A 24,125-nucleotide genomic window follows, 5' to 3' on the forward strand; every position below is an offset into this window, starting at 1 on the left:
AAAGGGGGATGTTACGAGAGTAATCCTTTCCGTCATAACTGCACACATTCTTACTTTTGTATGTAACCCTGATGCGTTCTACGTCATTAAAATAGTATACCAACAGGGATGATGGTCTGAAATAATCAGAAAAGACGATAGTCCTACAGGTCGATGTGTTCACGAAAAATGTTTGACAAACAAATGTTTTGCATAGACTAATAAATCTGAAAGGTGTGAATGCAGGGTCCATAGAAATAAGTGCTTGAATTTATCCTTCACTAATTTTATGAATTTAGTTTAAACAGTGTGCTTGAAAGGTTCTTGAAATTGTATTAACAGTCTTGAAAAATGTTGTCCACTAGAACATTTCAGAGAATTATGTAGGCTCTTTAATTTTAATTCAATGCTTTGTTTACTTCCCTGATACAACTTTGAGCAACATTGCAATTGAGTTCATGTCTGACAATTGATTGGGGAAGGTAGCTAACTAACTGTCAAGGAAAACTTACAGCTTAAAACTGTTGCAGTTGACAGTGTTTCATCTGAACTTTCAAGTGACTAGGCCTAGTTGATCTACTTTGGGATGAATAGAAAACAATGAAGGATTTGTCCTTGAAAAGCGTTCAGCTCAGATCAGGCTGTGGAAGGCCAGTACCCTGATAAAGTTTGTCTCATGATATATTCAAGAGAATAAAGTTGAGAGAGAGCATAACAGCCTAATTCTGTATGTCCTTCCTTCATACTCCAGTGTCTTAATATTGATGATGTAGGTGGGGGTCTCGCAGGGATGGAAATGAAACAAGAACTACTAGCCTGAATAGTGATAACATAGCAATACTCTACCCCACAACTTCAAATGTTTGTTTGTTTGTTGTTTAACGCCACACTCAGCAATATTCCAGCTATATGACGGCAGTCTGTAAATAATCGAGTCTGGACCAGACAATCCAGTGATTGACGTCATGAGCATCGATCCATGCAATTGGGATCGTAACATGCATCAACCAAGTCAGAAAGCCTGACCACTCGATCCCCTAGTCACCTCTTACGACAAGCATAGTCGCCTTTAATGGCAAGCATGGGTTGCTGAAGACCTGTTCTACTCCGGATCTTTACAGGTCCAAATGTTTGAAATACCCTGCAACCATTCGCCACAATGACTTCATTTTGGCGAATATGTGATAAACTGCCAGGAAATTAATGTACAGAAAAATATTGAAAACAAATGTTTAAAATACTTTTTGAACACAAACCTTTTAAGCCAGTACCATACAACTTCTATAGTAGGTAATTTCCCCCAGAATTTCTGACAGCCTGTGACAAGCACACATCAATTCGATACATGCGCCAACGTGTTTTATAATATATATGAATGTGCTATTTGGTAATTAAGTATTTCCCTTTGAAAGAATAACCAATTGCACAAAAACATTGAGGAATTGTAGAACCTCTATAAGATAATGACCATGACTGCTGATTGAGTGTGTATTAACAACAGTCATGGCACTGAACAAGTCTGGGATGAACTTAATCTGTCTGCATATACTTTACTATTAATATTGATTTTGGTAGATATCTTTCTTGTTAAGAGTGTGTAAAAGAATTATAAATATAATATGTTATGCATGAATTTTTTAAAATGAATGTAAAAATTCTTAGTGGGACGATACACCTATGCCTCAGTGGATCGCAATTTTTTACTTCTTGATACGAGCATCAATCACAATTGCACACAAAGTAAAAAGTATTGATTCTTACCTTAAATGTATTCTTCAATAAATGGTACACCAAACACTAATTACTAGTGAAAATAAGTAGTGAAAACATAAATATTTCCATCCATTGCTCCATACTTAACACTGCCATCTGTAAATCGTTAGTGTACTATGTATTAGGCCATCCTGTCTATGAAAAAAAACATGGCTCACTCACCACAGAAAAGTCCACATGCAAGTATCGTGATACGTATCAGATCTTTAGCAAGGTATCGTGATATGTATTGGATCGCACAGTTGGTGTATCGTCCCAGCCCTAAAAATTCTGTTAGTTTACATGCTTAATTGCAATAATTTTAGTAAAAATATAGATGTGAGCACCACAATATTATAACACTTGTCAAAGTAAATAGCCTACATATTATGATTCTTCATTTTGTGATTCATTATGATCATATAGTTCATTGCTGGCTTTCTGCTGTGATTCTGTGAATGTTCTGTTATAATGAAATACCTTTTACATTTTCCTTCAGTTTAAATGATGGTATATCTGTGATCAGCAACCATGTTCTGGGTTCGATCGCTGCTGGTTATTGTCTCAGGTAAGTTCCTCTATTACAGTATCAGAAATGTTGGCTTCGTGTTTTCTAGAAGCATGTTGGACTATTGGTGACTGTGCCTTAAAAGAACATTCACTCGCTGATATGAAAGATGTCAGGGCAAGTAGAATTTCAAACATTTTGGTGAATCAAAGAAATAATATCATTTCAGGGCTCGATTTAACTACATCACAGGATCACTGTATATAAAACATGCACCAGTGCTATCTATTATTGAAAAATGCAACCTTATATTTATGTCTACATGCACATGGTGCAATTAAAAAATATTTAACTTTTTGAATGACTTTCCTTACTTGTCCACACTACATTGATCTTTTCAACACAACACATTCATTACCTATCAGCTTTTTTTACCATACTACATTACTAAACGTTGTGTTGTATGTAATTCATGACACATGACAACTGGTCATAAGAAATCTGAGATTTTATTTTTTTAGACATATAGGTTTTGCATTTACATTTCAAGTTTGATAAATTTGTGGGACCAGGGTGCAACCTGGTTTTGTCTGGAGAAGCTCTTCATGTCAGCATGCACTTGGTGCAGGTTAAATCAAGTTCCTTAAATCTAGTCCGGCATTTGGCTGGCTATGCATGAAAGTGAATTAAGCTAATGAAGCCACAATATCTTTATTAACATGAATATATTTTCATCCAATTTTACAAGAACACAGGAAGAAGGCGATATTGTCATTGCTTGGTTGTTGTTTTTTCATCAACAGATATTTTCCAAATCTTTTCATGTTTTTTATCAAGGTGCTGACGTGATATGATGCAAGTCATGAAGTAAGACCCGTTTTATCACAATATAGTTCTTGATTATCGATGAGATCATCTTTACTGGGCGCCCCCATTTTGTTTCAAGTAAATGCAAGTAATATGAGAGGTTGAATCTGGTTGGTAAATAGGAGAGGCATAGAAAGGACATAATTCATAATAGCCACTGGTGGTGCTAAGATCAAGCCCAGAAATTCCAGCCTAGTTCAGCAAGGTTCGAAACTGAACTTTTATGGTCAGTTTACTCCCTTGACTCAGGAAGATGGTGATTCACAAGAAGAATGAATGTTTGGTAGGGTTTTTGGTAGTGAGGCGGACAGAGATGAACATCTAAATAACTTAATTATTTCCGGTATGGCCAAAGCTTAGAGAAACTAAATTGTATTTCTGTATCTTTTCAGTGTTGTTGCTGATTGGAGGCAGCGGCATCTTCCAGTATTCCTTGACAGCTTCCTTCACCATGTCCCATGACCCCTCTTGCATCCACACTACCAGCACATCCGACTCCTCTGCACTCCGCTGTGTCACTTCTCCTGGAAACTGTCACCCATGGATACAAGCATCTGTCATGGAACCCGTGCTCTTCACAGGAGTCAGACTGGCTGCAGATGGACTAAACAAAGACTTGGATGCATTGAAAGCATTCAAAATAAGTTATTCCCATGATGCTTTGACCTGGAAGTATCTTAAACCAAAAACCCTCAAAAAGGAAATTAAGAAGGTATTCAATACTAAAATACATATTCTGAATTCAAACCATTATTTAAAAGCATAAATGTGTGAAGGGACAATTACATTTTTCAGTTCTGGTTGAATTATTATAATATATACTAGTAGTCAAACTAGTAGGCCGCTATGCTGTTCAGAGTTTCATACCTTAAAAAATTATGCTTACCATAAACTTGTAGTCGTGGATTTGGAATCCCAGTTCACCCTGATTATTTATGTTTCTGGGTTTGTCATCACCACAACTTATCATCGGTTTCACTGAAGTAGTAAACATCATAGACCTCTAATGGGATATAACAAGCGGAATTAAACCACACTCACTCACTGGCTTACTAGGGGCACGGGTGGCACAGTCGTCTAAGGTGCCGCGATTCGCTGTGCCCAGTTGCGTCCCTTGGACACGCCAGAAACCTATGATTGTGGGTTCAAATCCCGGTTCGCCCCGATTATGTTTCTAGGTTTGTCAGCACCATACCGTGCTCGTGGGTTTCACCGAAGTGGTAAACGTTTTGAGACCTGCATCGCTTCGGGCTTTCCTCCCACATTAAGCTGACACGCCGCGATATAACTGGAATACTGTTAAAAGCGGCGTTAAACCCAACTTACTCACTCACTCACTCACTCACTGGCTTACTATTGTACAGGATACAAGAGGTAAATCTGCAGCTGCTGCTGCCCCGATGTTCACCATCCCCTGCCACTTTACCGCCAAACACCTGCAGGTTGATCTACTGGCTGAGAGCAAGAGTAACAGAACATGTCTCCACTTCAGCCTTGTGGAACAAAGTAAGGATTGAGTCAATAGTGTTCAACATTAAGCTTGAAAGTTAATAATGATTGGTTTAGCAGACCCTCATTGGTAGTCTCTGCCTCGAAACCTTTTTTCTCGGTCCTGTTGAGTTGCACCATATCGCCACCCTGCTATTGGAGTCTTTGATAGCTATTTAGAAGTTGGAAGAACATGAATACATGACATTTTTATGGATAGCAACTTCTTTTCTCCTCTGTTGTGATGTTTCAGGGATACTTCTTGCTCCTTCATCACATGAATGCTGAGTAAGTGCCCAGAAATAATATACAAATCATGATATTATAAGTTATCTTTATACATTCAGCCCACCTTGTGTTGTGTAAACGTATCATGATTCATATATATTTATTAACTCTATGCATTTACACAGCAGTCACCTGATGAAGGAGCTAAAAGTGGCCCTGAAACGTCTTGACAAAGAGTAAAAGAAATCCAGATGTCATTTATTACCTTTTTGTCCCCACAGAAAGAATCCATCTCAGTTGTACACAATTCAGGCACTAATATCAACATCTGTCGACAAGGATTAGAAATAACATTGGAACGTTGAGCACAATGATTTTAAAAGGAAAAATAATGTCCCACAAAAATTGAAAAATGTTACCTTATACCCATGTTCTGTTGTACATGATTACTCCTGCAGATGCTGTATCAGTGATGCCTGAGAGTGGAGGAGAGACCTACATCTTTACTGCTCTCTATCAGCCCTCTAGCATCAACACCATCAACACAAGGAAGCCACATACCAGGTGAGACTCATCTATCTCATTCACTCATGTAATGACACTGATGTACTACTTCTAATGACCTCGGTAGATTACTGGGTGATAGAGAGACTCACATGTATGTCTGTCTATCTGTCAGTCTAACTATTTCAATTTCCAGAGCATAATAAGTATTTTGAAACTTGTCAAACATTTTTTCATGAAACATATCAACCCAGTAGTTCATTTTCCAATCTACCATGAATTTGTAAAATACTTGATTTTGATTGGTCAATCAGAGGTATCAAGTCACAATAAAGCCCTTCTGATTGAAACAGATGATTTGACGGCTGCATCACCACGGAAGCTAATATTTTTAGAATAGAACTTCTTTTACAGTCATTTAAATAATTATATGAACAATAATAGGTTACAAGATGTAAAGCTGCTGTGACTACAATATTAAAAGGATGTGTGACAATATATTTTGTGCAGAAAATACGATAGAAATCTACAAAAAGAATGTACCGGTATTTCAAGTTTTGATGACCACAGCAGCGTTAGAAATTGGCACTAGTCCTGTAGTCCTTACCAAACTGCCCAGTAGTAAAGGTATCCTAAGGACTAGTAGAAATTGGCCCATTTTAAGGGTTTTGCTATATGTTATCATTATAAGGACTAGTGGACAAAAACTGTTAGCTTCTAACCCTGCTGACAGAGAGCTTGCTATTTGGTGCTTTTCTATATACCTACGAAACCTTTTCAAGGCTTGCTTATTTTCCTTTAGCGGTGCCAGCCTCATGTTAGCTTACAAAGCTGGCCTGTTACATGCTTTTAGTTCCTGTCATAAGTTCATATGAAGTATTACTGTGTAAACACACTGCTGGAGCATAAAGAGCCCCATATTTTGTTTAAAGGCTGTCCGTGATTCCATAAATTCTTATCGACAACCCACATCGAAACACAGGACTCATGCGGCTTCACTCAACGTATTTCCTGACACCAAAGTGTTTGCATTATATTCAATGGTAAAAATGGAGATAGGCATACTGTGCATTCAATGTAGAGCTAGGTCTGCATTTTGACCAAGCTCTACAGCAACACGTCCAATCGAAGATAATAATTTTAATCAAGGGGATGCATTGATATATTACTATCCTTAAACTGCAGCTTATGACATACATATCATAATTGAAGAAGAATTGACAAGAGTAATATGCTTGGTGTCATCGCGTCTGATTCGGCAGCAGCTCCTGACAATATACTGTCCCCATTCCTCACCATGGATAATACAGGGTTTTACTGGATGCAAGATATTGTTTCCCATACTCACACAGTGGTTGCAAATAATTATGCCCCGCAACCCGTTTTATGGGGCGTACAAAATAGACACCATCAGACTGTCCATCCATGTGAGATGTCATTCTGGAGCTGATCTTGAAAACTGTACTATAGTTCTTCAAACTTGGTACATAGATAGGTCTAGTGGAGAACTGATGCCTTTTGATAGTTTGCGATTTTAATATATAAAAAAATTGTTCCAGTTTCCAAGGCAACAACTTTGACTTGTGAGACGTAAAAAAAAAGTTTAGCTCTTTGGATCATTAAATTTATCAAAATTGCATGTTGCATTATGCATATAATATATCTTTATTCTGGTAAGAAGTAAACTTCAGTGGTTGATTTTCTTTGCTCTCACATTGAAATCTCCATCTGTATTAGGCTTAAGGAATCCAAGACATGTGCCATAATAAGACAACACACATCAGTCTTGGACAATAATTGAATAATGCCACATATCAGCCTGGAACTCCATTGTTCATGCCTTGGACTACACTAAGATTTAGTCCCAGAAATGAAGTCATCTTATTATAATATGTAAATTGGTAAATGAAACGGAAAATCCAAAGGTGTCCAGAACAATGCTTAATCATTCTAGACTTTAGTTGGATTCGTTTTTAATTTAAACTCTAGGGTCAGGTTGACACTAGACTTGGACTTCCAGTGATAGCCTACTGGTACCAAAGTAGATAGATCTTGGTAAATCCTAACATAATAGAGAACTTCCAAGCTAACTTCGAGACATTGCAGCTCTACACTTATATAATAGACTTAGCGTTGTGTTGGGAAACAGTACCTATTATGAGCCCTTATTGTAGGTAATATCCCTCGTCTAACTATTACATGTGTAGAAATTACACCAGGAATAATCTAATCATGTATTTGACATATTTAAGTCCGTGGTGCAATCGATGGACCCAACTGACATTAGGACACACTAAGGCTGGAACAAATACACTATGAGGCAAATATGATACGTATCACGAATATAGGGTAACAAATACAATCATACATTTATATACTGCACTTATCCAGGGACTAGTATCTGCTCAAATGCGACAGTGACCAGTGACGACATTACTATCAAATTAATATATAAGAGTGTTGTCTACGTATGCATATAATAAGTTCTTATGTATATTTTTAGAAAAATGATGTAAATGCACATGACTGCATAACCATGGTTACACAAATATACAGTGATGCTACCTTTGGGGTGCAAATAATTGATGAGCGTTATAGACAATCAGCCGTTTAACCAGGGTGGAGTAGTAGATGACCAACACAACAGACTACTGCACGGCTTGGTTTATAAATAACAGACAACTTGAAGTTAAAAAACTCTCTTTTAAATTTTAAGTTGTAATTATTAGATTCAGGTGACCACAAATAACGAATTCAATTCATGAAGGGATACGGTTTGATTCATCGAATATGCAAGTGAATCATAACAGCCATAGCACACACACACAGACACAATCAGTTCAGCCCCCCGTAACACGCCATCTCTCTCCACTGTTACTCAAAACTCCCCATCTACATCACATAATTACATCACAATCTCATAGAATCTATATACATACACAACACAACAATGTAACGATATAATGAGAATATAAACAATCGTCAAGTGTCAAAGGAAACCAGAGGTATTGTGTGGAATACGAAGGGATAACGTATAGACCACTAGAAAATAGCCTGAATATAACTGTACACATGGTAGTAAAGAAATATCTGATAAAGACATTCAAGTTGGTATGTACTTCTTTCAGAGCATCAACACATCACTTGTCAATAGGACGGACACTACTACAAATCTCAGAACTATCATTGGTTTTAAGGTGAGCAGTATTATAATAGAGACCTGTCACATTTCGGACCGCCTCCGTGGTCTGGTAGAGTGTCTGCCCAGAGAGCTGAAGGTCGTGAGTTTGATCCCTGGCTGCGTCATACCAAAAGACATTAAAAGATGGTACTTGTTATTACCCTGCCTAGTACTTGGCATTAAGAGGCTAAAACAAGGACTGGTTGGCTCAGAGTCAGTATACTGTGTCTGAGTGGGGTATTCATGTTACTGCAGCACCTGCAGTATCTCAGTCTGCTAACACTGTAAAATAGGCATAAGTCCAGACCAATACAAGCAGCCACACTCAGACATACACAGGCATGAACGTCGCTTTTGAAGTGCAATAATCTTGAACGCGACTCTAAACCCCATTTCGCCTTACCTATTACTTTTAACTACAATGCCTTTCACATTGGGCGTGTTAGTAACTCATTATTAGTATCAATGTTATTGTGTCTTATCTCTTGATGTGTAATAATAAGCATTTGTGTACAAGATGCAGGGTGCAGAAATTACATCACTGAAGTGCCTGACCCTGGTGTATTTACTTTCAGTCAAGTAGGTTTTGGCTCTTTTTAGCGCTCTGGGAACAAATTAAGCATTATCTGAAAACTAGGAACTGCGATATGAGATACATAAACACTGTTTTTTGGGGCAGAAGAAACTGCTGTGCAAAAGAAAGTATACACTTGAAAATTGGATTTGACCAAAAACTTACAAACATAAGACATTACTAGGCTCAGGGATTCATCTAGACCTGATCAGAGACAGATATTCAGTCCCAAGTCTGAAGCAAACAACAGTACAAATTCACAGTTTTAATTAAAACTTTCCCATTTCCTCACAAAGTATGAAAACCATAACTTTAAAAAAAATCTAATTTTTATTAATATCATGATTTTTTTTCCCAATTTGCGTGTCAAGGCACTTAGTTTCGGAATCTAGATAAGTCCTTGAGGCTGAAAATAGTTGCTGAAACACTGCAAACTTAAAGTCCCAAACACAACTACTGTATGATACCCGTATCAAATACGAGGTAGTGTATTTATTCCGGTAGAATGGTAGAGCTTGACATTGGTATGCAGGGGCTGCTTCAGGGGCTCCAGAGATTTTGAGCCATTGAGTATTTAATCAAAAGTTATCATTAACAATGGTTATTCATAGTTTTTTGGTATAATATATTTTACTCCTTTGGGTCTGGTCTAATGGGTATTTATCTGCCTTTTTTAGTCATTATTCACAGCAGTAGAGTTGATGTATGTCTCATGCCTGCCTTCAATCAGTAGTTATACATCTGTCAAGACATCCATGTACGCAAGTTGTAAAGGCTACATCGGGTAATTACTCACATAGTATAAAAAATTCTATAGTGTATAGATATCCAGGGTTTCAGATGGCCGTCTGTCACAGGTCATTGACCGATAAAATTTCAATTTGACCGATGGTTTGTTTCAGTTGTCAGACTTTTATCCGATAGAAATGCTAAGCAAGGGGTCACACATGTCATAATTTCATGATAAAAAAGTAAATAGTAAGGAGTATTCCCACTTACGGTATCGATTTTAATGACCAATGAAATGCTCTCATAAAGTTCGGTGTCAATCGAGAGAGTGACCTGTAGACATATACCTGTTTTCGATCAGAGCTTTCAGCATCATATATGCCTTTATTATTATTCATGACACAATACAATTATCGTCGGATCACAGGTTTTCGGACATCTGATGATCACACGTTTTCTATCACGAACACTTACACTATGAAGAGAGGTGTGGTGTCACACAGAAATTGTAAATACCCAGATGATGGCTTGTTTTTAAGATAAAGTTGTCCTATATAAGTGAATGAGATGTTGTACGGGCAGCCGGGTGACTGAAGCTATGCCCCAATTTTTTTAAAGTACTGATATTACTTCATACGCCATCTTTGTTTATTTGACTTATTGACTTTTGCCATTGACTTATTAAATTTCTTAGGTCCAAGTCTTTGACCTGTATGCAAAATCACTGTTTTCATCGACAGAGTGTAACTGGCATAATGGAAAATGATATATTCATACATGGACAATATTTTGTGATTTTCTAAATGTTAAAAAACTTTGTCTATTTTATATTTTTGCAATATGGTTGCCATTTCAAGGTAGTGCATCCCAGGAATCCTTTCACATAGCACCATTTTTTTGTTTCCTATTGACGTCTGAATCATTCATGATAGCCATAATGTTACACAAATCCTAAGATGATATCTCTGGTCCACAGCTGTACCTCAGGGTGTGGAGGGGACTCTAGTGAGCCTGTGACCCTGACAGTAACCTGCAGCAACTGTGACGGACTGGGCAGTGTCAGCTACACATGGGATATACAGATAGTACAACTGGAAGACCTGCCACGAGAGGTTTGGGAGGATCGAGCCGGGTTTAGCAGTGATAATACAGCGCTTACCTTGCCAGGCAGATTCTTCAACCCTTTTGAGTCCTACGTAGTCAGTGTCTCAGGTAGTCCTACGTTTTAGCTTACCAGACAGGAATGTACATTGGAACTGTCAAATCACTTTTAGGTAACTTAGCCTTTAGAAATGTACCTGGTTTGCAGGGATGATGGCAAACTAAAACATTTACCCAAGACTCCCATCAGAACCCACCTTCTTATGAATCTTCTAAAATGAGAAGTGCATGGTTATAACATGTGACTTGGCTGAGTGTGTGTCATGGTACCCATGTTGGTCAGTCAACTTCTGGTTTCCCAGGCCTTGGCTTGATTACTTGGGGATTCCAGGTTGGAACTGATCTCCAGCACCTGGTTCCTATAAGCCCACAAATGGGCCAGGTGGTCAGACTCAGTGACATAGTGGATTTCATCTGATTGTAGCCCCATTGCTGTGGATTGTTGCCCACAATATCACACTGTATTGTATAGACTCAGTTGTTCACAGGCCACGATCATTTAGATGGAATATTGAATGGAATGAGTATGCCATTTAACATCAAGCAAACAGATTATTGACAGTGCGATAAAGGTGGACTAGTGCTGACTGTCACCTGAAACAAGTTCACTCCCAGTCCTCTGCATCTTCCCGAGGCAAGAGAGTTAACTGACTATAAAAGTCCAGTTTCCACCCTTGCCGAACTAGGCTGGTATTATGGAGTTACATTTTGGCTGGACTAACGAGTCTATGCATAGTCCAATCAAAATCGCTCACCGAAATCGAAATCCGGTTCGTAAAGTGTCATGCAGATTTCGGTCGACTGCAGGATTTTCAAAGCATGTGCACCGCTAACTCGTTGTCAACAGATATTTTCTAAATCTTTCCATGTTTTTAATCAAAGTTCTCACGTGATTTGATGTACTTTGCGTTGTAAGACTCGTTTTATCACAATATAGATCTTCATTATCGATCAGACTGTCTTGACTGGGCACCATCGTTTTGTTTGAAGCAAATGCAAGTGATATGAGAGGTTGAATCTGATAGGTCAATAGGAGAGGCATAGAAAGGACTTAACTCATAATAGCCTCTGGTGGTGCTACGATCGAGCCCAGGAATTCCAGCCTAGTTCGGCAAGAGTGGAAACTGGACTTTTAAAGTCAGTTAACTCTCTTGCCTTGGGAAGATGAGTCCTCTGTAGCACGGCAGCAAGATGTTTATCCCACGGCAGTATAGGTGTTTTGGAGTTACAGTAAACTATGGTTATAACGAACATGCTTATAATGAACTGACGGATATAACGAACTTACTTTTTTGGTCCCAACTATTTGCTGTAGTTATGCTGTATATATGCTTATAACAAACTACGGTTATAACGAACTAAAATTAGTAGTCCCTTTGAGTTCGTTATAACCGTACTTTACTGTACTGTGATTTCTCTGCACGGTAGAGGCTGTGCATTATGGGTCATTACTCAGTGGTTCCATTGCAGTATCTGAAAGTAATAACCTTGGCATAAAAGTCAAAGTGATAGAGTGAGTGATTATTATTTTATGCCACTTTTAGCAATATTCCAGCAATATCATGGCGGGGGACTCCAGAAATGGGCCTCACACATTGTACCCGTGTCGGGAATTGAACCCAGGTCTTCAGTGTAACGAGCGAACACTTTAGCCACTAGGCTACCTGACCGCCCCATATAAATGTTAATCATTTGGAAGGTAGATACAAGTCTTATAGGAGCAAACCAGGAACCGCCTGTTTTACACATCCAGTGCACACAAATGTATAGAATGGATGCAGAAAAATTGAAATTAGTAGTTGGGGGTCCTCTGGACCCCGAGTTTTGTAGGTCAAGGTAAAACCTTGGAACCCTCTTAATTTGAACACTGCATTGCAATTACCGGTAATTCATCTGTTTTGGAAATATTTAGCATGTTACAAATTAAATACTTTCATAAGGTTGGGCCAAGATGACCAAATGACCGTGCAATCTCTCAGTTGATATATGCATTTGAACTGCTGAGGAGATATCTACAGAAGTACATAATTACATTTTATATCAAATAAATAACCTTGCTATTTCTTTTATCCATGACCAGAGACAATAAATTAGATTTATGGTCTCTGCCACAACCCATGGTGATGTCAGGTAAGAATATAGGTCTCCAGCAACCTATGCTTGTTGTAAGAGGCAACTAAATAGATCACGTGGTCAGGGTCAGTGGCTGGTTGATTGCATGTGATTGTATTCCAATTGCTTGGATCAATGCTCATGTCAATCACTGGATTGTTTGGTCTGATTATTATTTGATTGTTTAGAGACTGCCATATAGCAGAAATATTGCTAAAGCCAGATTTAAGCAACAGCCAGCCAAACTTTTAGCCATCATCAGCTTCAGTTTAAGCAAGACATAGTGTTCGATTAACCTTCCTTCCTGCCTCACTTCCAAACATCCTGCTTCACATCATTGTACACTGTACGCTGTACAGATGAAGAAAATCTCTACTTGTTCCGTACTTTTGTACTTCTGAAATAAGCCATATACATAGTCATGACAAACAGTCATGCTTCATATGAATCAGGTCAGGCTCGCTGACTTGGTTGATGCATGTCATCGATCCCAATTACATGATATTAAGCACTGGATTGTCTGGTAGAGACTCGATTATTTACAGACCCCCGTCAAATAGCTGGAATATTGCTGAGTGCAGTGTTAACAACAAACCAACCAACCAGCAGTTCCATCCACAGTTAGTGTACAGAGATGCCTTGAAAAAATATATATGCCTCCCGCTTAACATTTTTAAAACAAATGGATAAAAATGTGCCAATTAATTTATTGTGGCCTTATGAGATGTTTGTATATCTCCAGGTACCAGCTCAGTGACAGAAGGGACAGCCAACTATACCATCCCAGCCAAAGGTGAGATACAGAACCTTTCTCAGTAAATACAACCACCTCCAGCAAGCTGCGGTAGCCATTTCTCTGCTCTCTATACACGATTTAGATTGACTTGCCACTATAAAGAGCTACCACCTTTCCCATAGTACACATATTTGAAGACAAGGAAGCGAAATGTGTTGCCATTTTTGAGGCAATACATTTTAATTACATTAGGGCAGGATTGTAAGTGAGGTATGTTCCGACTAAGGAATCTATTAGGAAAACACAACGGAACAGCCCGTAGCTCTGTGCAGCGACAAGTCGATATCAAAATCATTTATAGGAGCAGCACAGAAATAGGATTACCACAGCCAAGCTGGAAGCAACAGCCGTATTTATTGCTATTTGTCTCTCTGCTTCATTATTGATGTAGAAGAAAACAAACTCATGAGACTACTAAATATTGCAAAAAAAGTACTTTACATAACAGTATGTTGTCAAATGTAAAGCAGGGCTCGATTTATGGGACTTGATTTAACTTGCACAAGGTGCATATTGACATGAAAACCTAGTTGCACCTGACATAACACAGGTGGCATCCTGGTCCCATTAATTTATCGAACAGATGCATAAACTAGTCTTAATGAATAAAATCCCAGATCTCTGATGACTGTGTCATGATTTTAAATAAGTTAATGACATGGCTGTAAATTATAACAGGAATGAGCACATAATCTGGAAGTATCAAGTTTGATAATGTCAATCCCAAGAAAGCATGACAATTTACGCATAACACAGGGAGTAGTGTTGGTGGTTGATTTGTTTGTTGTTTAACAACTCACTCAGCAATATTCCAGCTATATGATGGCGGTCTGTAAATAATCGAGTCTGGACCAGACATTCCAGTGATTAATATCATGAGCATCGATCAGTGTAATTGGGGTCGATGACATGCATCAACCAAGTCAGCAAGCCTGACCACCCGATCCCGTTAGTCGATCTTACGATAAGCTTAGCCGACTTGTACAGCAAGCATGGGTTGATGAAAACCTATTCTACCCCGGATCTTCACGGGTCAACTAGTGATGTAGCATGGTACATAAAGCTAAGAGGCATTGAGTGTGTTCACTGTATTGCTGGATTGAAGTAAGGGTGTTCAAAGATTGATGTTGTGTGAACAAGTAAGGGTTAATCAAACTAACATTTTGTAGAAAAAGATATAAGGTTTCATATTTCAATTATAGGTTGCATTTGTGCATGTTTTATGTTGCTAAATCGAGCGTAGTATAGGCTAGTCTATGACCACAAAGACCTTAACACCTTAAAGAGAACGATTTTCTGACAGAGGTACTGGTCACTTTAAAGATCGTACACATTATGTACTTGAAACAGATTTAGCATTTATTCTTTCCCCAATAACATAGTGTTATGAGAATAGGCTTTAAATATATTAAGTATTTGTATTCACACATTTGTTTGTTTCGGTTATGACAATACAAGCTCACTTCTTTATAAAAATCACAGTGTGGGGATTCTGTGTTAGAATATGTCCCCAGCAACCTATGCTTGTAAGTCGCAACTTAATGGATCAGTTTTCAGACTCTAGAACGTGGATCGTTGTTCACAATATTGATCACTGAATGATCTTGTCCAGACTTGATTATTTACAGGCCACCGTCATATAGCTGGAATATTGTTGCATATGGCTTTAGACAACAACAAATAAACTTGATACAAAAATCTGTATAGACCATTGCAATGTTATTTGTTACTATGATATCACAATAAAATGATATCACTAATCTAACTGTTACTGAAACTGGTCAACTGTACCTTTTAAACACTGGTTATTACTTTTTACAAACATGAAAACTTGGATGAATGATTTTGCATGATAAATAGAATCTCAACCTCTTGTCTTTTAATATCAAATATATGATCAACCACTCGTTGATAAAAGTTTAAAAATCCTAGGCAAGCCTTGGAGTTTAAACATTTATCAACTCATGTTGATTCTCTGTATGTATACCATAATAATAAAGATTTGATCCTTTGTAAGCTTAAGTGCCAATCTCATGTCTTTAAGGTTTTAAAAAGGTCATTCATTAATCTTAGATGCTGATCTTTCTTTCAAAACATACTGACTATAGACATGAGTTGATATACGTTACATGTATCTATTTCAGAACACACATTATACATCACCTCCAGCATCAATACAACCTCCGCCTCAGTTGACAGCCGTGTGACTTTCTTAGTGCTGCTGAACAGTTCCGACCCAGACATAGTCGTCAGCATTGGAGAATACGACAGCTGCACACCCGACTTCGCCACCGTTTCAAATACGACGAGAAGGACATACCCACTCTCCATGTTTTTACTGTCAAATTACACAAAGGGGTTAAAATATGCAGTTTTCGACACTCAGTTTCATACTGATGGCAACTTCATCATCTCTGCGACAACAACCGCCTTCCCATCCAGTTCCTCTGAAGTCTCTGTTTCAGTAGTGTATGAGAAGATGGAAGTTGGTATGTGCACTAATAATACCGAGATGATCAATGCTTCAACGTCTATTCAGAATGCTGAAATATGGGGCCTCTCAGACGACTTGTACTTCAAAACCATCGGGGGCGATGCATGTCCTTCTCTTACTGAAAGCTATTCATGGTCTCTTCAACGTTACACGGCTGGCAGCGTGAGTAAATGCACTTCCGAGAAGGACTTTGAAGCTCTACTTTTGAACACTACACATAATCAAGTGCTGTTTATTCCATCTGGACATTTATCTGATGGCCATTACAAGCTTTGTCTGGCTTTGGATAAGCATAATAACTCAGTCTTACTTGGCACAAGGACTGTTTGTGTAAGTATGTGTCTTCATTTTCTAGCCCTGTTTGTTTAAGTTAGTTTATGGATCTGCCATCCCCAAATACTGAGGAGATGGAAGGAAAAAAGCCACCCCAAAATTATGTTTAATATAATCACTGCCAAGCCGAATAAATAAATAAAAGAAAGAAACCTATTTCCCAGAATCTTGCAATACAGTAACAAGACAACTTTGCCATCAAAACAGGCATTTGTCATACCTCCATATATCTCTTAGTCACAGATTACAAGAACAAGGTCCATTATCACAGTTTTAAAGTCCAGACACAGGTATATATCATGTCAGAATTGCAACAACAACAACAACAAAAACAACCCCGAAGTTGGAGAATGCCATGAAACAAATTTAACACCTTGCCACCTGAAGTGGCTAGTCTTTGTCGATGATGATTTTAGACTTTGGGACTTATGGGTAATTAAATTTGTTAAGGGTGTGTGTTATTTTCTTTTGGTTTAACCCTCTGGATGCCGAGTTTTTTTCTGACACACATTTTCCGAAGATTGGAAAACTGAAGGTTGTGCGAGAATTGCGCTCACACGGCACTGGATCTACTTCTGGCTATAAAATTACGCAGAGGTGGAGAATATTAAGTTTTCTATTTGATGGTGTTAATATAACTGCAAATATTAAACCGTTTTTAAAAAAAGACACGTCTAAGTGTTGTCTGAGAATATATTTTGCGTTGAAAAACGGTATATTTCTCCGCTTTTTATCGTACACCGATAAAAGTACTGCGCCACGATTTATTTATTTAGAAGCTTTATGGAAACTGAGCGAACAAAATACTGCCTAATATCTGAACGACATAACTACATATCAAATGGAGTTATATGCGTATGTTTAACGACATACATTCAATACCAAAAATTGCATGCCGTAAATGACGGAAACTGATTTTTCTCTATGACCTCAAAACGCGACAGAGAGGTTACACGCGTACAAAGAAAAGGGGGCATAACTCTGCTATGCTTAGTACTAGTTTATTGTAACTCAGGTCACTTGGTGAGAATTAGCTGTGGGTAAGGACAATATATTTTCGTGGTGAAACCAAACTATTCCAACAAAAATATCGATATTGAAACTGTATAGGTTTAGTTATAAAAAAAACCCATAAGAAATGATGAAGTCATTCTTCATAAAAAAGAGGTAATAGAGAAATGGATGGCCCTATCTAACCTATAACTTAGTCCTTAGATTCCAACATTCTCCTGATTGTGTAAGTGTAATTTGACCAATGTTGCACCATTATTAATGGAGCACCAGCCTTATCATCAACTGTAATGAAATACCCCAAATATAACACCATTCCTTTTGACGTCAAGGCTGGTTTTATGTCTTTGATAACTTCAGAGAAAGACAACACTGGTATTTTGATTAATATATATCTCCCCTAATTTTCGTTCATGGTATGGAAAATCTCAATGTGTAAAACAGAATTTGACGCTTTTTAGACACAGCATAAAATGACTGCTTTCACTAAGTAAATAAAGTCTTGAATATGTAAACAATTAGATAGTTTATTGTGTATCTTAATTGGACAAGACACGCACCTGTTTGGCATAAATTTACGTAATGAAATACCCAAAAGAATATTTCAAAACAACCAAAATAATATACAATATTGGACATATATTTGTTTTGTTTTTATACTTTTTACAATTCCTGGAGAAATAAAGTAAACAGTTTAATATCCTGTGATCATAACATTGAAAAAAGAATGAACCCATTGATTATTTAATGCAAAACGAGAGGAATAATTCGTAAATTGTTTGTGACTAACGCACACCTGGTGAATTGTTGGATATCACTGTTCTGTGTATCAAACGACATAAAAAACAATTCCAAGACCAAGACAATTCTTTCAGCAATGTGTGCATATATTTTAATGAATAATATTATCCATATTGTTAAAGTAATATATTAAGTTTTAGTTATAAAATAAAATGAAACGGCTATTCATGGACATTTGTTATATGAACTTATGATATTGACTATGACACATCACAAGAAATATGTACATGCTGTCCAAAGGAAAGAAATATAGTATTCGACACTATAAACCTATCAATTTTTATGTAAACTATGTTCAAACAAAAAGGAGATTATCAAAGGTTCGTTCATACATGTTGTGGCCTATATATACGTATGATACCATTTTGAACATTGACAAAAATCCAAAGTGAAAATAATTGTGTGAAAAAATGTATAAAAGATATGCAAAATCTACATCATAACTGAAACTGTAAACAGCATGATACAATGATTGTGTGCACTCTCATTCAAGGACCTTCACCTTAAAGAAATTACCAAATATGTACAACAATGTTGACGTATGATATCACTACCGGTGATTGACTTTTATAAAATTGCGTGTTCACTGTCATCAGTACGCAGGATTTTACGAGGGGACTTTCGTTGATTCAGGGATCGTATATACATAAATGTGACATGTGAGTAATCAGAAACATTCTGACACTCTATGTACTGTAATTTGTTGTTATAATTTTCATTGAAACCAACGAAAATAGTCAGGAATTGCGATAAATACCATTGTCGTTGTGCGGGATTTAGCGTCAGTCATGGCGTCACACAGGACCGTAACTTTGACAATTTCTGTTGAAACGATCAAATCATGGCAATGTATCTATTGAACGAATAGTTGAATGGAAAGCTCAAAATAGGAGAAAATACTACACTGTGTAAAATCTGAATTTTGCATTGTTTACATTTAAAAAAAGTGCCGTTTATTCGAGCACACCGTTCGTTTTCACACCTAACTTATTTGCTTGATTTCATTTAGCCACTTTGTATTGGTGACAAAGACAATTGGTCATTTGATACTAAAATGTATGAGGAATTCAAGGATGTATGTATGGCAGCTAAGTTTGAAATGTACGTGATGTTACAGGCGTCTCATAACCGGCGACCTGAAACATGATTTTGTAAACACTATCCAATATGGCGGAAAGTTCACTTCGGCGTTCGTTCCAAAACATTCAAAACGATTCTAGGGTTATCGGAGACATTTTGGAATGATCATTGGTGATTTGATAAAAGACAGATACCAGTGATCACTAATATGCTATTTTTGAAATTCATTTCTCCGAGGAAATATCCAAAATTTAGATTTCCAAACATGCTGTAAATTATGCTGTGAGTGGCAATTTAGTAATGTGTAAAACATTGCGACATTTACAATGTACCTAATTTTCAGGTCATTTTCAGTACTTTTGGTTGGCCTGAAATGCCAGTGGATGATATCACAGAACAGGGAATTTGCCACCTTATTCAAAACTGTGAAGTGTATTTGTGTGGGTGATGAATTTTTAATTTTATTCGACTTCAAAGTGAGCGTTATAGAGGAAGGACATATATGTCCCTGTGGCATCCAGGGGTGTGAAATTATTTGTGTATGTACTCGTATAAAGACAATTTGCCACAATGACAAGAGGGAGACACTCTATGAACCTGTAGATTTAACCGGGCTAAATTGAATTTGAACCTTGGAACCCTCTTAATTTGAACACTGCATTGCAATTACCGGTAATTCATCTGTTTTGGAAATATTTAGCATGTTACAAATTACATACTTTCATAAGGTTGGGCCAAGATGACCAACTGACCGTGCAATCTCTCAGTTGATATATGCATTTGAACTTCTGAGGAGATATTTACAGAAGTACATAATTACATTTTATGTCAAATAAATAACCTTGCTATTTCTTTTATCCATGACCAGAGACAATAAATTAGATTTATGGTCTCTGCCACAACCCATGGTGATGTCAGGTAAGAATATAGGTCTCCAGCAACCTATGCTTGTTGTAAGAGGCAACTAAATAGATCACGTGGTCAGGGTCAGTGGCTGGTTGATTGCATGTGATTGTAGCCCAAATGGTCTGCACCTGCTACACTGCATGCGCTATTCAGCAGATGTTAAACAGTTGATGTTGAATGTGTATGATTTCTTTAGAAGTGAAGCAGAAAGAGCAAAGCCTTTTGATGCAATTGATAAATTCTTGAAACGAGCTTCAAAAGCTCTTGGTATGTCCCCTCAGAAACTTAAAAATGTTGTTAGTCGACGAGATACAAATAGTCAGGCCGAGGAGGTAGGGAACATGTCAAAACCATGCAAGTTTGATAAATTAGACAGTTTTCAGAGGGATAAAGTCAGAAGTGCAATTGTTAAACTGCACTCAGAAAATAAGTACCTGTCCCTAAGAATTTTGAAGAAACACCTTGAAACTGACCATGATTTGCGTGTTACAAAGTACAAACTATGGCAGCTATTGCATTCATTTGGGTACAAATACAAAAAGATAACTGGAGAAAATAGGGCTGTGTTGTGGGAACGGTCTGACATTGTTCGTCTCCGAAATCATTACCTTTGTACCATCAAGCAGAAACGTGAAGAAGGATATGAGCCCGTCTTCTTAGATGAGACATGGGTAAATGCGTCACACACAGCCAGCAGTCAGTGGGTACCCAGTGGTGACTGTAAGGAGTCTGGTAGAAAGTGGTGAAAGGGTGAAAGACTCATAGTTCTCCATGCTGGTTCTGCTAGTCAGGGTTTTCTCCCAGACTGTGACCTCGTCTTTAGAGCCCAGGCCAAAGACAACAGGGACTACCACACAGAAATTAATGGCAATGTATTTCTGGAGTGGGTGAAAGATAAATTAGTCCCTGCTTTGCCTACCAAGTCTCTCATTGTCATGGACAATGCACCGTAGCATAGTGTGCAGGATCCAGAAAGCAAGACTCCAACCTCTAATAACCGTAAAGGAGACATGGTTACTTGGCTGCAACGGAGGAACATTACCTTTCCTTCTCGAGCTACGAAACCACAGCTCTATGAAATCATCAAAACTATGATACCTGATCCCATGTATAAAGTTGACGGTTACATCAAGGGTCAGGGTCACGCTGTCTTACGACTGCCACCTTATCACTGCGACCTGAATCCAATCGAGTTGGGACATCATCAAGGGTGACATTGGACGATCAAACACAAAGTTCAAATTACGAGACATTGAACAACTCGTAAAGGAATCCCTTTTTCAGGTAACAGTAGAAACATGGAGGCGTAGTGTGGCCACAGTGGTTGACAAGATAGAGCCACGTTATTGGTCACGACATGGACTACAGCCTGCAACAGTCCAACCTATAATAGTGGCAGTCGGTTCAGGTACCAGCAGTTCCGACGACTAGATTGCAGTCATGCTTCATATAAATTAGGTCAGGTTCGCTGACTTGGTTGATGCATGTCATCGATCCCAATTACGTGGATCGATGCTCATGATATTAAGCACTGGATTGTCTGGTCCAGACTCGATTATTTACAGACCGCCGTCATATAGCTGGAATATTGCTGAGTGCTGCGTTAAACAACAAACCAACCAACCATCCAGCATGTATGATTCACCTTGTGATGACATATTTATGTTCAGTGGCTCACTCAGTCTTTGTGTTTGTGTTGACCACAATCCATGTGGGCGAGGTAGTAATTATTTGAATGTCACATATTCAGGTGAGCTACAGTGCCGCAATATACGTTTCTACCACGCTAAATTCCCATCACTGAAGGGCATGCTACAGCGCAAACATAGAAACTGAGGTTTTGAAGAAAGGGAGTATTAAATGATAAATTCTTAAGGTAACCCAATTTCATCTGTACACGGTTCACAAAATGCACTGAAGTCATCTAAGTTACTGTATGGACTTTCCTGCTGTCATGTCAGTTGGCACAATCAAGCAGAGTTATTATGGGTCGAGGGGCACCTCGATATTACACCATGTTCCGAATACAGACAATTACTGTATAATGAGAACCCATGGCACTGCAGTGATTTTAACACAAAAGGCTGTATACAGATCAAAGACTTGGACCCAAGAAATACAATAAGTCAATGGCAAAAATCAATAAGTCAAATAAACAAAGATGGCATATGCAGTAAAATTTTGAAGTTAAATCATTCCTTTAAAAAAGTGGGGCATAGCTTACCCGGCTACCCGTAAAACTTCTCATTCACTTATATAGGACAACTTTATCTTAAAAACAAGCCATCATCTGGGTATTTACAATTTCTGTGTGACACCACACCTCTCGTCATAGTGTAAGTGTTCGTGATAGAAAACGTGTGATCATCAGATGTCCGAAAACCTGTGATCCGACGATAATTGTATTGTGTCATGAATAATAATAAAGGCATATATGATGCTGAAAGCTCTGATCGAAAACAGGACTATATGTCTACTGGTCATTCTCTCAATTGACACCGAACTTTATGAGAGCATTTCATTGGTTATTAAAATCGATACCGTAAGTGGGAATACTCCTTACCTGCATGGGTAGGACAGCCCTGACAAGTAAAACTCAGATTTTGCTTTTACAAACTCGGTACCAGTGACTGGTTTTACAATACTGAACAAGACCTTGTCGTGTTTTATCCGTTACGTAACAAATACTTTTTGCAGAGTAGTGAAAATTAAAAAATATTGTAACCTTGCTGTGCTGGTAAAAAAATTGATGGATCAAATGGTGAGGCACAATAACTTGATTGATTGATTGATTGAATGATTGAATACCATGCTGGGTAGGTTACTTATTTGGTCAATCGACCCGTGAAGATCCGGGGTAGAGCAGGTCTTAGGCAACCCATGCTTGCATTAAAAGGCGACTATGCTTGTCCTAAGAGGCGACTAACAGGCGACTGGTCAAGCTTGCTGACTTGCTTGAAACATGTCATTGATCCCAATTGTGTGGATCGACGCTCATGATATCAATCACTGGATTGTCTTGTCCAGACTCTATTATTTACAGACCGCCGTTGTATAGCTGGAATATTGCTAGTGTGGAGTTTCACAAACCAACCAACCAACTATTAGGTCAATCACTCGTTTGGTCCACAAAGCTGGAATATTCCTGAGTGCATCTTGTCCTTCTTTTTGGCGTCCATTTAACGTATACTGGATTTATTTCAGGGCTTTATTGAGTTAGCGGAGGATGATGATTATGGTGAAGAGTATATCAGGTAGGATGCCTAGACTGGAAGCAGTCCCTTTTTCTAATATATATTGGAAAGTATAATGAAAAATCTGAGATATATCAGTGTTTGATATTAAATATGACGATCAAATCCGTGATAATTTTTATCATTATCATGTTTATTATTTCCTGGCTTTCAAATGGTTCATATGCTGTACACAACTTAATTGCTTGTAACTAAAAGTGTTATCCTGTTCAACATTATTATTAAAGTCAAGGGGCCCTGTTGTTAAAATATAGTCATTTATCGGGCCCCTATCAGTCAAATCATAAGCCACAGTTTCCCCTTATTTTCAAACACTGCTATACAACAGCAATTATGACTGAAATATGTTTTTGTTTTTAGTTGTTAA

General features: G+C 37.9%; 1 protein-coding gene across 1 annotated transcript in view; it reads left to right on the plus strand.

Moving 5' to 3' along the window:
- Nucleotides 1-2,262: 2,262 nt before the first annotated feature.
- The window catches only part of LOC139479059 (uncharacterized), a 103,889-nt gene continuing 82,026 nt past the window's right edge, over nt 2,263-24,125 (plus strand). Inside the window, exons 1-9 of the mRNA XM_071261813.1 lie at nt 2,263-2,299; nt 3,499-3,818; nt 4,471-4,612; nt 5,281-5,386; nt 8,455-8,523; nt 10,787-11,022; nt 13,826-13,876; nt 16,024-16,703; nt 23,709-23,758. Of these exons, the coding sequence (XP_071117914.1) occupies nt 2,263-2,299; nt 3,499-3,818; nt 4,471-4,612; nt 5,281-5,386; nt 8,455-8,523; nt 10,787-11,022; nt 13,826-13,876; nt 16,024-16,703; nt 23,709-23,758 (1,691 nt within the window). The remainder of the gene's footprint in view (nt 2,300-3,498; nt 3,819-4,470; nt 4,613-5,280; nt 5,387-8,454; nt 8,524-10,786; nt 11,023-13,825; nt 13,877-16,023; nt 16,704-23,708; nt 23,759-24,125) is intronic.

The sequence above is a fragment of the Haliotis cracherodii genome, unplaced genomic scaffold (genome assembly GCF_022045235.1).
Source record: "Haliotis cracherodii isolate W230 unplaced genomic scaffold, xgHalCrac1.p SCAF_1, whole genome shotgun sequence".
Taxonomy (NCBI): domain Eukaryota; kingdom Metazoa; phylum Mollusca; class Gastropoda; order Lepetellida; family Haliotidae; genus Haliotis; species Haliotis cracherodii.